This window comes from Oryctolagus cuniculus, assembly GCF_964237555.1.
Source record: "Oryctolagus cuniculus chromosome 16 unlocalized genomic scaffold, mOryCun1.1 SUPER_16_unloc_1, whole genome shotgun sequence".
Classification (NCBI taxonomy): Eukaryota; Metazoa; Chordata; class Mammalia; order Lagomorpha; family Leporidae; genus Oryctolagus; species Oryctolagus cuniculus.
The window spans coordinates 2,759,551-2,772,551 of record NW_027208201.1 but is presented as its reverse complement, the minus strand read 5'-3'; the positions used below and the strand labels follow the sequence as shown (position 1 = coordinate 2,772,551).

At 39.1% G+C, this 13,001-nt stretch overlaps 1 protein-coding gene across 1 annotated transcript; it reads right to left on the bottom strand.

Moving 5' to 3' along the window:
• Positions 1-1,095: 1,095 nt before the first annotated feature.
• LOC127489053 (vomeronasal type-2 receptor 116-like) lies at positions 1,096-12,665 on the bottom strand. The gene is made up of 6 exons (XM_070067593.1): positions 12,433-12,665; positions 9,038-9,323; positions 7,865-8,671; positions 6,945-7,172; positions 6,480-6,603; positions 1,096-2,184 (listed from the first exon to the last, which is right to left on the bottom strand). Exons 1-6 carry the CDS (start codon positions 12,663-12,665, stop codon positions 1,250-1,252), a joined length of 2,613 nt encoding a protein of 870 aa, XP_069923694.1. The 3' UTR covers positions 1,096-1,249.
• Positions 12,666-13,001: the final 336 nt, after the last annotated feature.

The window sequence follows — 13,001 nt, the reverse complement described above, 5'->3', positions numbered from 1 at the left end:
CCCTGAATAAAAAACTGATGGAGTTTGTGAACTCAAAAGGCTTCTGTAACCTTGGCAACTCATGTCAAGAGCCTCAGGTGATCACTGACCTCATAGCTAAGAGGTCAGTTGTTAAATCAACAACAGGAGTCACTGTGCACTTGCTCCCCATGCTGGACCTCTGTCCTTAATGTGTTGTACTACAAGAGTTTCAGGACAATGCATTATACACATGAAAATGATTTAACATGTCTAATATTTACACTGAAATATTGCAACTCTATTATAAAGCTGACATTAATAGTAAATGAATAATGAATGAATAAATACACTAATGAATGAATAAAAGCAGCAAACAGGGGCAGACGCTGTGGAACAGCAGGTTAGCGCCCTGGCCTGAAGCCCCGCCATTCCATATGGGGGCCAGTTTGAGAACTGCTGCTCCATTTCTCATCCAGCTCTCTGCTATGGCCTGGCAAAGCAGCAGAAAATGGCCCAAGTCTCTGGGACCCTGTACCAGGAACCCCTGGCTCCTTTCTTCAGATCAGTGCAGCTCTATCCAATGCGGCTAATAGGAAGTGAACTGAACAGATGGAAGACCTCTCTCCCTCTGCCTCTCCTCTGTGTAAACCCTTTCAAACAAATGAATAAATCTTAGGAAACAGCAAATGTGTAACTCATTTTATTAAAATAAGTATATTATCATGTCCACCAGGTGACAATGAAAACACAGAAATGAAAAGCAATGAAAAGTTTCAAGGAGAGCCTTTATCTGAGATCAGTTTGTGTTTGTGAACATGAAACCCAGGCTAAGGAATTTATACACAGTATTATTTTTGAAGAGAGGAGGATTGGGACCAGTGTGAGTGTGTAGTGGATATAACCACCACTTGTAATTATGACATTCTATGTGGGTGCCAGTTTATATCCTGGCTGTCCCACTTGGAATCCTACTCCCCGTTAATGATCCAAAAAAAAGCAGTAGAAGATGGCATAAGATGCTGACACTCAAATGGACAACTGAAATAATCTTGGTTTGGCAAGAACCAGCACTGGGCCACAGCAGATATCTTCAACATCTATCACCAGATGGAAAGTTTTTCCTACGCTCCCTTTCTTTTCTATGAGTTGGTGCTTCAGAACAAATACATTTTAAGAGAAACATAAAACATTCATAATATGGTTACACTGTGTAATTTTTTTTATAACATCACAATGCAAAATCGGTTTTATAAATCTTAGTTTCTAACCATTGGAAACTGCGAGAGACTTAAGAGCTATTCTTCAGAACATCTGTTTCCTTGGAAACTATTCTATCCCTTAATCCTTTCAAAGCATTCTTCTCAGGTCTGAAGAGAATAATGTAGCACTTGGGAACAAAGATGCAGCCCAGGAGCCCCGCACTGGAGCACAAGATGGAGAAGACCTCCACAGCCACCATGACCTTCCCCTTGGTGCTGTGGTAGACAGGCAGGAAGGTCAGCCAGACACTGCAAAACACCAGCATGCTGAACGTCAGGAATTTGGCTTCATTGAAGGTGTCAGGCAGATTCCTGGCTAGGAAAGCCACAGTAAAGCTGGCCAGGGCCAAGGAACCCAGGTAGCCCAGGACACTGTAGAAGGCAGTGACTGAGCCCTTGTTGCACACCAGGATGATGTGGCCATGCTCAGAGTGTGCATCTGTGTCAATAAAGGGAGGAGAAGTCCCAAGCCAGATGGCACAGAGAGCCAGTTGGATCAGGGAGCAGATGGGAATAATGGAGTTAGGTACCCCTGATATCAGCCAGTGTCTCATCCTTCTCCCTGGGGCAGTGACCTTGAAGGCCAGAAGCACAGTGATAGTTTTGGCCAGGATGGTGGAAACAGCTGCGGTGAATGCCACTCCAAACATGGTCTGCTGGAGGACACAGGTGGTTGTGTTGGGATGACCAATGAACAGTAAGGAGCAGAGGAAGCAAAAGGTGAGGGCAATGAGCAGGATATAGCTGAGACAACGATTGTTGGCCTTGACTATGGGAGTGTCTCGGTGCTTCACAAAGATACCAAGAAAAACAACTGTGAGGATAGAAAAGCACAGAGCTGTGCAGACCAGGGTCATCCCCAGGGGATCTTCAAATGACAGAAAGGTCACTTTTTTGTGGAAGCACTGGTCTCGCTCTGTGTTGGCATACTGAAGATCTGGACAGTTCACACATTGGTCCATATCTGGTGAGAAATGTAATAAACATCATCCCAAGTTCAGTTATTCTTGATTCACAAGTACCTTCTAGAATACCCATTGTAGCTAGTTTAGGCAAATAGTCCTTATTTGATGTGAAAGACAGCATATAAAATGACATATAAAATTATTGGCAATTATTTATGTCCATCTTCCTCATGTTAGCCAGTGTTAATAGTTCATCTTCCTAAGTACCTTACATAATGATGAGTACATTCTCTTTTTCTCCTAACAAAGCCCTAAGGGCTACTCTCTGAAACTATTCATGGTGCTTTAAAAACATACCTTAACCTGTGTTATTTTAACACCACAAATTCCTTCTTCATTGTTTCTTTGGATTGGGAACTGATGATCAAGGTGCCAGAGGGTTGCATGTGTGGTGAGGGCTACTCTGCCCTTATACAGGGCACATTCTGCTGCATGCTCACTTGGAACAAGAGCAAGCAGCAGCCTTTGATTTTTAAGTTTTTATTTAATGATTGCATTTTTCATACATTCAGCTTTAGGAATATAGGATTTCTTTTCCCTATATCCACCCTCCCCCTCCCACTCCCATCACACCTCCTTCTTCCTCTTCCTCTACCATCTACTTCTTCATTATGGTTCATTTTTAGTTTGATTTCAAATACAGAGGACCAACTCCATGTTAAGCATAGATTTCAACAGTTGGTATCCACACACACAGACCACATATACAGCACAGTTTAGGAACAAAATTTGCAGTTGATTCTCATAGTACAACTCATTAGGGACAGAGGTCCTACATAGGGACTAAGTACACAGTGACCTCTGTTTTTACTTTAATGATTAACATGTTTATGTATGTATGATGTCAGTGATCACCTGAGGCTCTTGCCATGATCTGCCAAGGCTATGGGAGCCTTTTGTGACCAGAGACTCCATCGGTATTTGGACAGGGCCATACGCAAAGTGGCTGCTCTCTCCTCACTTCAGACAAGAGTACATCCCTTTTTGATGACCTTTTCTTTCAACAGAGGTCTCACAGAGATCCTCCATGTAGTCTATTTTTTACTGCAGAGTCATGGCTTTCCATGCCTGAAATGAGCCCTTCTTTTAATGGTGCTATTCCCTCTATACTCTCATGGCCTATTCAACCACCCAATGGTTGCAGTCTTTGTTTTAGTGAGTATTCATTTATTAATAATTTACATGAAAGTCAGAGTTTCAGAAGGAGGAGGAGAAGCAGAATGGAGAGAGAGGGAAAGAAGGAGAGTAGGACAGGGAGAAAGAGGGAGAAAGGGAAAGAGGTAAAAAGAGGAGGGGAATGATCTTCCCCCTGTGATTCACACCCCAAAAGACATTAATAGCTGGACCTCATCTGTTTTGAAGCCAGTAACTGGGAGCTTCTTCTGGGCTTCCTGTATTGGTGTGAGCTCTGAAACTTGGGCCATCTTCAGCTGCTTTCCCAAGCATCAGGAGAGAGCTGCATTGGAAGTGAAGCAGCTGGGACTGGAACTGTTGACCAACAGGGATGCTAGAATCCCAGCCAGGGGCTTAACATACTATACCACAGCACTGGCCCCAGGTTCCCTCTATTGATGTCATGGACTGGGAGATATACTTTGTGAATTTGGGTTGCACAGAAATCACCTAGCGATCTCACTAAAACATATCTCTTTAAGGTAGAATCTGGATTATGTTATGATAGGGGAAAACACTGATTAACAAACCACCATTAGAAGGCAAATGGTCAGGTTCTAGAGAAACACGGAACAGCTGTACACTTGATACCAGCTGGATTAGCTTTCACCCTTGAATGTTTTCATCAAAGAACACACTAGGATCCTGCCTGTAATCAGAGTCAGTCTGTAGACCAGCTTGAAACTTACTCCATATTTCCACTTTCCTGTCTTTTTATCCTTGAACATGAATTTTCTCTCCAGCTCTATCTGTACCCTCCTATTTTCAAAATATTGCTCCATTGATGACTGATGTCTCAACTTGCAGATTTCTTCCAATATTTAGTTAGTCTTACCTTTGTATATTTCATACTTTTGAGACATTACAAGTGCCATCTTTTGTAGCTTTGGTTTCCAGAATTGGTAAGGAAAATTAACTCCTTTGTACAATTTTGTATACCAGCACTACTTAATTCAATTATCAATTCACTGATTTCATTACACCATCCCAATATCACTTTAAATGATGCCACTTTTAAATCTTCCTTTTTAGTAAGTTGAATGTCATTCTTTTTTGAAAATATGCGTGGAGCCGAACCTCCTGTGTAATTTTCTGTAGAAGTTACATTCTTTCATCAACTTTGTATCCAATCTTCAGCCATAATTTCCATGTTTTGTAGCATTCTAAAATATTCTTTAGGATTGAAAGCTGATCCTTCTTTTTGTCATGTTTGAGTGGTTTTGTTCTTTGTTTACAATTCATAGATCACTTAGATTTTATTACCTATTTTTCTTCAGTTATGCTAATTAATATTACAATTTTCATGTGCTATAAACTGAATTAGATTTTATGAAACTCTTTGGGCATGATGTAGCCTATTTAAAAAATACTGTTAGTTTTAAATTGTTTGAGATTTCAAATGTATGAATTTATTTCAACAACAGTGTCTTACAATTGCATTTTGCTGAAATATCTGGCAGTATTTGATCCATCAACTTGAGATGTTCCCATAGAAGAAACAGAATTTTTCCATTTTTCCTGTTCTCTATAGGAGTTGAGAAAGGAGTTCATCTGAAAATTGTTTATCATAACTCAAGTATTGGGAATTATTTTAATAACTGTGAGGATATTTGGATTTTTCAAATATTGCTCAACATATTTCATAATATTTCTATCTGAGAATATCTGAATTTATTCTATATTTTTCAATGTATCAGAATTAAATGATTAATAAGCTCTAATATTAGTATTTTTACATCTAAATAGACCCCTTCAGCTCTCTTTGTGTATACACACACACACACACACACACAGATAGAGTAATCTTACTGTTCACACTGTTCCATCTTGCTGAGGTTCATAAATCTTGTTTATTATCACCAACTTTAAATTCTTCCAATTTTTACTTACTTCAATTTCCTTATAATGTCCCCATTTTACCTTTAAGGGCTTGTGCTGAACTTGCAGTCATTGACCTACCTTGGTATGCATACTTATTTTTTTAAAGACAGAATTACAGAGGGAGGTAGAGACAGAGTGAGGTCTTCCATCTACTGGTTCACTCCCCAGATGGCTGCAGCAGCCAGAGCTGTGCTGATCTGAAGGCAGCTTCAGAGTCTCTCATGTGTGTGCATTGGCCCAAGGACTTGGGCCATCTTCTACTGCTATCCCAGGCCACAGCAGAGAACTGGATCAGAAGATGATCAGTTGGGACTAGAACCAGTGCCCATATGGGGTGCTGGTGCTTCAGGACAGGGCTTAAACCCACTGTGCCACAGTGCCAGGTCCACTATGCATACTTATTACCGTGTATGTCATCTTGAGTTCTTTTGATATGAATTTTATAAATGTGTGTACATATGTAAGCATTAGAAGGTTCTTGAAGATTTATATTTTGAGCAGCAATGACTTTTGTCAAAGGCTAAGATTAGCCCCATTTATGATATTTGATGGGTATTATCCCCAGGATGATATACTCTATGATTTCTAACATAGTTTTTCATATAACACACAGTTTGTGTAGAGTTGCACTTTCTCACTCCAAGCATGGTGCACTTGAATTTGGTGAAAGTATTTTTACCTGTACAAGCACAAGGAACTCAGACATGAGTTTTCCTATACTGAATTAGCACATACACCACACTACTCCCATGGACCGTACTCTGTTGCCAGAACCTTTCATTATCAACAATATGTTTCAAAAAATTAGAATGATACTAAATATATGATACAAATAACTACTCATACAACACAAGCAAAAACTGAAAAATTTTTATGATACATGTGATAACATAGTTCTGATTCATGCAATAAATCTTAGAAATGCCACACTGTTTTATGGGGTGAATATTCTCCAATCTTGGTTTCTATTCATTTTTTACCATATGTATATCAGCCTGAACTCCAACATGGTCAGCATTCCAGAGACATTCAGTCTTTTGTATGCTTTCATAAATAATACAGAATGTATTGCGGAAAGTTTTATCCTTTTGTGGATTATTATTGATTATAAGGATTAATTTCTACCTGAAGGGGGGAAGACTGTTCTCAGCAGTCATATTCCACAGATTTTCTTTCCATGGATAAGTTGATAATTTAAGAAACAGGTGGTAACTTCTCCAAGAGGCAGGCACTGACTTACCTGTCTGATTGGAAATCTCATTCTCAGGACAAGGTGTGCAATAAAAACAACAGGCAGGCTTTCCCTCCAGAGGGGTTTTCCTGAATCCAGGGCTGCAACTCACACTGCATACCGAGTGTGGAATCTGAGCGAAAATCAGATGAGTGTTGGTCATAATTCAGACTATTACATAAATTCCAAGTAGAGGGTTTTCAAGTCCTGCAAACCTGTTCACTGAAACTGTAAACATCTGTTTCTGACACAATTACAACCTTCTATTTGATTTTCTTAAATAGATTCAAAAGACTTGCACGAACAAATGTGTGTACATTCTCAGACACTAAAAACATAAGAAAGTATTTTGATTGGAAGTGGAGTGGTTTAATGTCTCTAAGTGTCTTTTTAATAAGCCATACTGCACATACTCCCTTAGCAGTTGGGGGGGTAACAATGTGTCATGTGAATCTTATGATCAGTCCTACTTACCTCTGTAATTCCTGTGGCCCACTCTATCAAATTCTCAGAGAGAGACAACTGTTCACTCTGTGAAACGTATGGGGAAAACCGTCCTACTTTAACCTTACGTCCAAAACCATATGGAAAATTCCAAAAGTTGAGAATGTCATATTCAGCTTCCAAATTCCTCTTGTGATTCAAATTCACTAGGTCACCAGCTGGATTGGTAAATTGGAGGTTCTTCAGAAACGGGTGCAACTGAAAAAATACATCATATTCTCATGAAGATTGACCAAGTTATAACACACCAAACCCAGGTTAGAGAAAGCCTCTCTTTGTCTGTAATCACAAATAAACAATAGAACCTGTTTAGGACCACCAAATGAATTGAAGTAAAAAAAAAAATCCTGATGAGAACTACATCAAGGTAAGTATGATTTCACTCATTTTTCTATAAAAACAAGGGGAATCAAAAATATCTAGCTGTGAGATTCAGACCACTTCCAACAGTGCATTCCAAGCTACCAACACTCTTTCCTTCAGTGTACCTAGCACAACTATCTGTAATAAAGTTACTAGAATAAAGAACTGTGCAAAGTATATGAGATCCCTTATGTTCATTGTAGAAGAACTTCCTCAGTAACATTTGAACCTGAAAATAATTGCCATACTGCTGAAGTTGAAAATGGAATAACACAGTCTATGTATTTCACATGTCAAAATTAAATGGACAGAATTGGAGAATATTTTTAAGTCACAGCATTTATGCTTACCCAAATTACCTTCCCACTTTTCATTGGAGCCCTTTTGCTAATGACAAATTACAGGCAGAGGCTCATTTTTATCTTGTGTTTCGGAGAAAGGTTCCCAAGCTACTTGGATTGAACAGCTGCAGAAGTTCTTAAGGGGATCACTTCAGGAGTACATGTCAACAATGGAAACCAAGTTACCTGCCAGGGAGAAAATGCCACCTTTGCCCCCTTGTTCCCTGGCTGCATTTCCACATCTTGTAAAAGCATCTCATGTACACTGTGGGCCACAGCATACACAGCATTGTATATGTTGTAACTCCCATCACTCATGGTCATATCAAAATGATGCGGAGGCAAGGATTCCAAGGAAGCATTCAGTGGACAGTTCTGCAAAGTTTTACAGAATGCCCCAGAAACTGAGCAATTAAAAGCCAGTGACCAGAATTTGGAGAGGTAAGAGTCTTCTGGGTACTTGGAAGGGTTAGCTGTCCGAAGAAAGTTTTTGAAACCAGAGATCTCACTATGGTGGTCTGAAAAAATGAGGGTCCCATGGAATGAGTGGAACAGGAAAGGTTTCTCAGTACTGGCAAAATCCCATTGTGAAGTGGTGACCCAGACTTTCCACATCATTAACTTCCACCATGATTGAAAGCTGGTGCCTATGAGTGACTCAGTGACACAGAAAAGAATCACCACATTTGCTGATGATTTTAGGATCTGGATATGAGCACTATTTTGGAATGAAGAAAGTGTCTCTTCAGTGGCTGGGATCAATTCCACAAAGTCTACACAGATGCCATTCTTCTGCAACTCTACTTTCAAATCAGTCATAAACTTAATACCTTTTGGGAGGTCTGAGATGGCCAAACCCACCCAGGTCCACCCAAAGTGGAGCATCAAGGAGGCTATGCCACGGGCCAGAGAAGTGTCTTTGGGTGCCATCTGATAGAGGGAAGGAAACTGACCACTGTCACTCAGAAGAGGTTCAAAAGGCCCAAGAGTCAGCTAAGGGAAAAGGCAAGAAATCTGTGTAAGGGTATTGTCATAGTGGAAAATATTATTCCTGAAAAAATTAAGCAGATAATCGAAGAGTCAGATTTTAGAATATTTCATTTTTCTCATCTCCCACTACATGAGATCTTCCTAGTTCATGAATCATTAGACTCATAGGTTGAGAAAAACATTTCTCCTTTTCACTCACCCACACCTCTGCTTCAGAACAAATGTGGCTAATCCACAAAATCTCTGCACACATTCTCTTTAGATCACATACTGTGTCAAATGTATAAGGTCTCTTTCCCTTAAATTTTTGGATCTAAGTAAGGCACCTAAGGTGATGTACTTTATCCCACTTTTTCACTACACACTCACCTGTGGAATTTTGTAGAGTTCCAGCAGTGTCCCCATTTGGACAGCAATGCTGCTTTCTGATATTACAGCAACAGACTTGCTCTGTTTCTTACATGTGTAATTAGGAACGTACTTTTCCAGTCCCACAAGCCAGATGAAGGGGTTCTCCATCACAGTTATATGACTGTGCATGACATTATAGATACCAAATCCCAAGGTCATGTTGGGTAATAGATGGGGGTTTTTGTTGATCTCCTCAATAGCAAAAACCAAGGCCAGAGCATACTGGTAGTTTTTGGACTTAAACCTGCATGAAATGCACAAGGATCTTTAAGGGAAAAGCCTCCAATCCAGATTATCATCAATTCTGTGATTATTGTGAAAGATGGATTGGTCATGGCCAAAATTCATATGTTCTAATCTGTGTAGATTTGCTGAGTACAGAGTGTGAACTGTTGTATTTGCAGGACACGTCCTCACCAGAACCAAAGCTGCTACCAACTTTTACTGGTTTCCAAGCCTAAATGATTCTGAAAAATAAGATCTGCTTTCACATCATAATGTCTTGGGCATGTTATCCCATGGTTGTCCATGTAGCCAAAGAACATGATCTTATTTTTGGATGCAAACCTCATCAATTTTCATCATCTCTAGCAACAGCTACCTCTTCTAAGTGTGTGTATTTGATATCTAAAGTAAATGCTACAACAGGCTCTGGAATGTCCTCTCTAAAGTTCATGCACACCTAGGAGTACACTCCAGTTGTCAAAGAAAGCATGACAAGGAAAGTCACATCATCTTTAGCACTGCCTCTAAATGTTTCCTACATCCACAAACTACAATGATTCTTCATCTTACCACATCATTAAGTGCTTCTTGAAATAGCAGTCATACGATCATAAGGCTGCAGGTTGTAAAGGCAAAAGAGAATAACTCAATTGAAGGCTATGTGTTCAAAAAGAGGGATGATGTCACAGTACTGAGAATGGTAGATGGGAGTCTGTAATTGATCCTGAAAAATCTTTTCCCCATCATACTTACCCATCAACAAGCATCACAAGCCAAGAAAATAAAATTGAATTCAGAGCTTGAAAGAAGGGAAATAGTGAAAAGGGAGGAGCACTTTAGAGAAGGTGGAAACACTCCCTGGGTGAACATGAATCACTGGGCTATGAGGCACCTGATGCTTTACAATTAAGCCAGTCATGCATTTAGAACACTAAACATATGTTAAAGTAAATCATTATGAGTGATATCAGTATTTACTCCACACCGGCCTGCTTCACTCACATTTTCCTACAATACTGAATATAAATAGCCTTACATGTGAAGGAAATGATGCATTTCTACATTTCATTATGAGTGATATCAGTATTTACTCCAAACAGGCCTTCTTCACTCAAGTTTTCCTACAATTTTGAATATAAATAGCCTTCCATGCATAGAAAATGATGCATTTCTACTTTTTAGGATCTGACATTTCACAAAAAATGCAAATGAGGAGCCCCTTGTATTTATTTCTGATGTTCTGTGTGTTGATTCCTCATGAATACACTATGTCATGTACACTGCTTGTTAAGGGTCACTGTGTGCTCCAGAGGAAGTGACAGTTTTTCAGTTCTTGGTCCTTGCTGTAACATAGTATGTATATATGTATGCATATTATATACGTATTCTCTCTATATATCCATACATAGGTATACTATAACCATGCACACAGTAGCTATATATATAGTGTTTTATGTATATATAATTTGCATACATATTTGCTATCCAAATATGTCATTCATACTTTGTAGAATGAGGAAATTTGAAAATCATTGCTATGAATCAAATAAAATTCAGTTTTGTATTTCATATATCTGTTTCTCTCCTCATTACTATGACATTTCCATTATTCCACATCCTCTAAATTCTTTCTCCAGCTGCTGCCTTATACCAAAATGTCTAGACGGCTCTTTGACACACTGGACTTTGTAAGAGTTTATCTCTTTTATGCTGTGTTCTTTATCTCTAAAAACAGTTTATCAGTAACTGTTGTATATTCTAAAGTTAGTGAATCTAACATTGGAGGGTATAGCATCGAAATCTATTGACAGTTCAGTATTTCTTGTTTTTCCAAGTATCATCAACACAGATATTTTCCCTGGGTTTGCTAAGATTTGATTATGATCTCCAGTTTGCATGGCATACATCTTGGAGGAACTTGGGCTCTATTCATAGCCTCTTTTCCTACTACTGGAAATTCACTACCTCCTGGTCTCCATCATTAAGGGTACACTAAAATGATGTGCTGCATGCATAACCATGGGGAATACTACTAGTAGTAATAAATATATATTTCATGAATTGGACCCCATGTGCACATATTAAATTAGGTGAATTTATAAAAATCCATGTGAAGTAATATTGTTACACCAAGCTAGTATCCATTAGATTTTTTCTGCAGAGATCTTTGGATAAATGCCTAAAATACTTCATCAGTTGCATCACCTTGGTGGCACCAACTATACTTCTCAAATCCATTGGCTTTAATGATACTGAAATGATCTATGTCCTAATACCTACCTTCTACCAAAGTTCTATGCAGCTGCAACCTACTTCCTATAGCCTTACAGAAGAAACCAATTAGAAAATTGGCACTTTCATAAACAGGTTTGAAAAAAACAATTCTGCTGTCCTACAAGATACTATATTCTGCACGCATATAATTTATATATACTATATATGTATATGAAACATTTATATTTAGCTACAAATAAAGGATCTTCAAGAGGGGCAAAAAAAAAAAAACAGAATAATCCCCCTTAAGTAATCTATTTTTCCCAGAAAAGGCAGAATCAGGGAAACACTGTAAATGTAGTAGATTATAACCATTGAAATTCTTATGGGTATATTCATCATTAAAATATAATTACTATATTTGTGCAATGGTGTTGCCCTGAGATTACTTTTACATAGAAAAAACTTTTTGAATCTTTCCTCCTTTACAACTATAGAAGAAATGAAGTGTTCTCATGGCCACAAATCTAGTACTTAGCAGAAAAGAGTATGAGCACATGTGGAAGAGCTCATGTAACTCAGTTCATTCATTTCAGCGCATGGGTTCTGTAAGAATCTGCTACTGAGGCACAATAGGCCCCTGGGCTGATGAAAGTGGACAGGGAAGGACAGGAGGATACCGACCAGACTCTGCTTCCTCCTCTGATGAGACAACATTTCCCTGAACAATCCACAGTGCCAGGCGGAAAGAAATGTCTTCTTCATGCCCCAAATCAATTACCAGTAGTTTTTAGGAGGGACAGAAGATGGACAGGGCAGGCATACAGAACATATTTGCCTATAGATTTGCAGACCGAAAAACAAGTAGCTAATATGTAAATAAATGGAAAATGATTATTGCAAGAAGAACTTACCATCTGAATCTGTGATATTTGATGAACCTCTTCATGATTATGGGAACCTCATATGTGTAAATGTGCAAAAAAGCAGCAATCTCAATATCTCCATCCTTGTAAAAACTCTGTTCCATCTGGGAATAGCAGTCGTGACCATCCTGACATGTCACAAGGAGATACAGCTGCAGAAAGAGCAACAGAAAGATCAAAGGAAACATCAGTATCAAGAGCACTGGAACATGCAGGGTCATGCAGTTGGATACATAGTGTGTGTGTGTGTGTGTGTGTGTGTGTGTGATTGCTTCAAACAAGCCACTTTAATACTGCTCCATCTGACTTCTTTCCACCAGCTGTCCACTCATCCATGGGGGAATCTGATACTTTTCTGCCCTGAGGCTCTGCAGTTCAGGTCTTCTGTCCTGGTGGAAAACACAAGAAGAAAAACATGTTTGTGAATCATTCTCCTCACCACATGTGCCAGGATTTCCTCCAAGTCCATGGATACAAAGACTCAAGGGAGAAACTCCTGCTAGTTACATTTGGTCCAAGGGCTTTGTCAATAAACCACTCCATGAACTTTTGGCAAT

Excerpts from the sequence above, each read along its gene's own strand:
- LOC127489053 (XM_070067593.1), bottom strand. The coding sequence starts at position 12,665 with ATGACCCTGCATGTTCCAGTGCTCTTGATACTGATGTTTCCTTTGATC. Across the intron at positions 6,604-6,944 it reads GGGCCACAGGAATTACAGAG|ATTCCACACTCGGTATGCAG; the intron begins GTAAGTAGGACT and ends ATTTTCGCTCAG. Across the intron at positions 2,185-6,479 it reads TGAGATTTCCAATCAGACAG|ATATGGACCAATGTGTGAAC; the intron begins GTAAGTCAGTGC and ends ATTTCTCACCAG.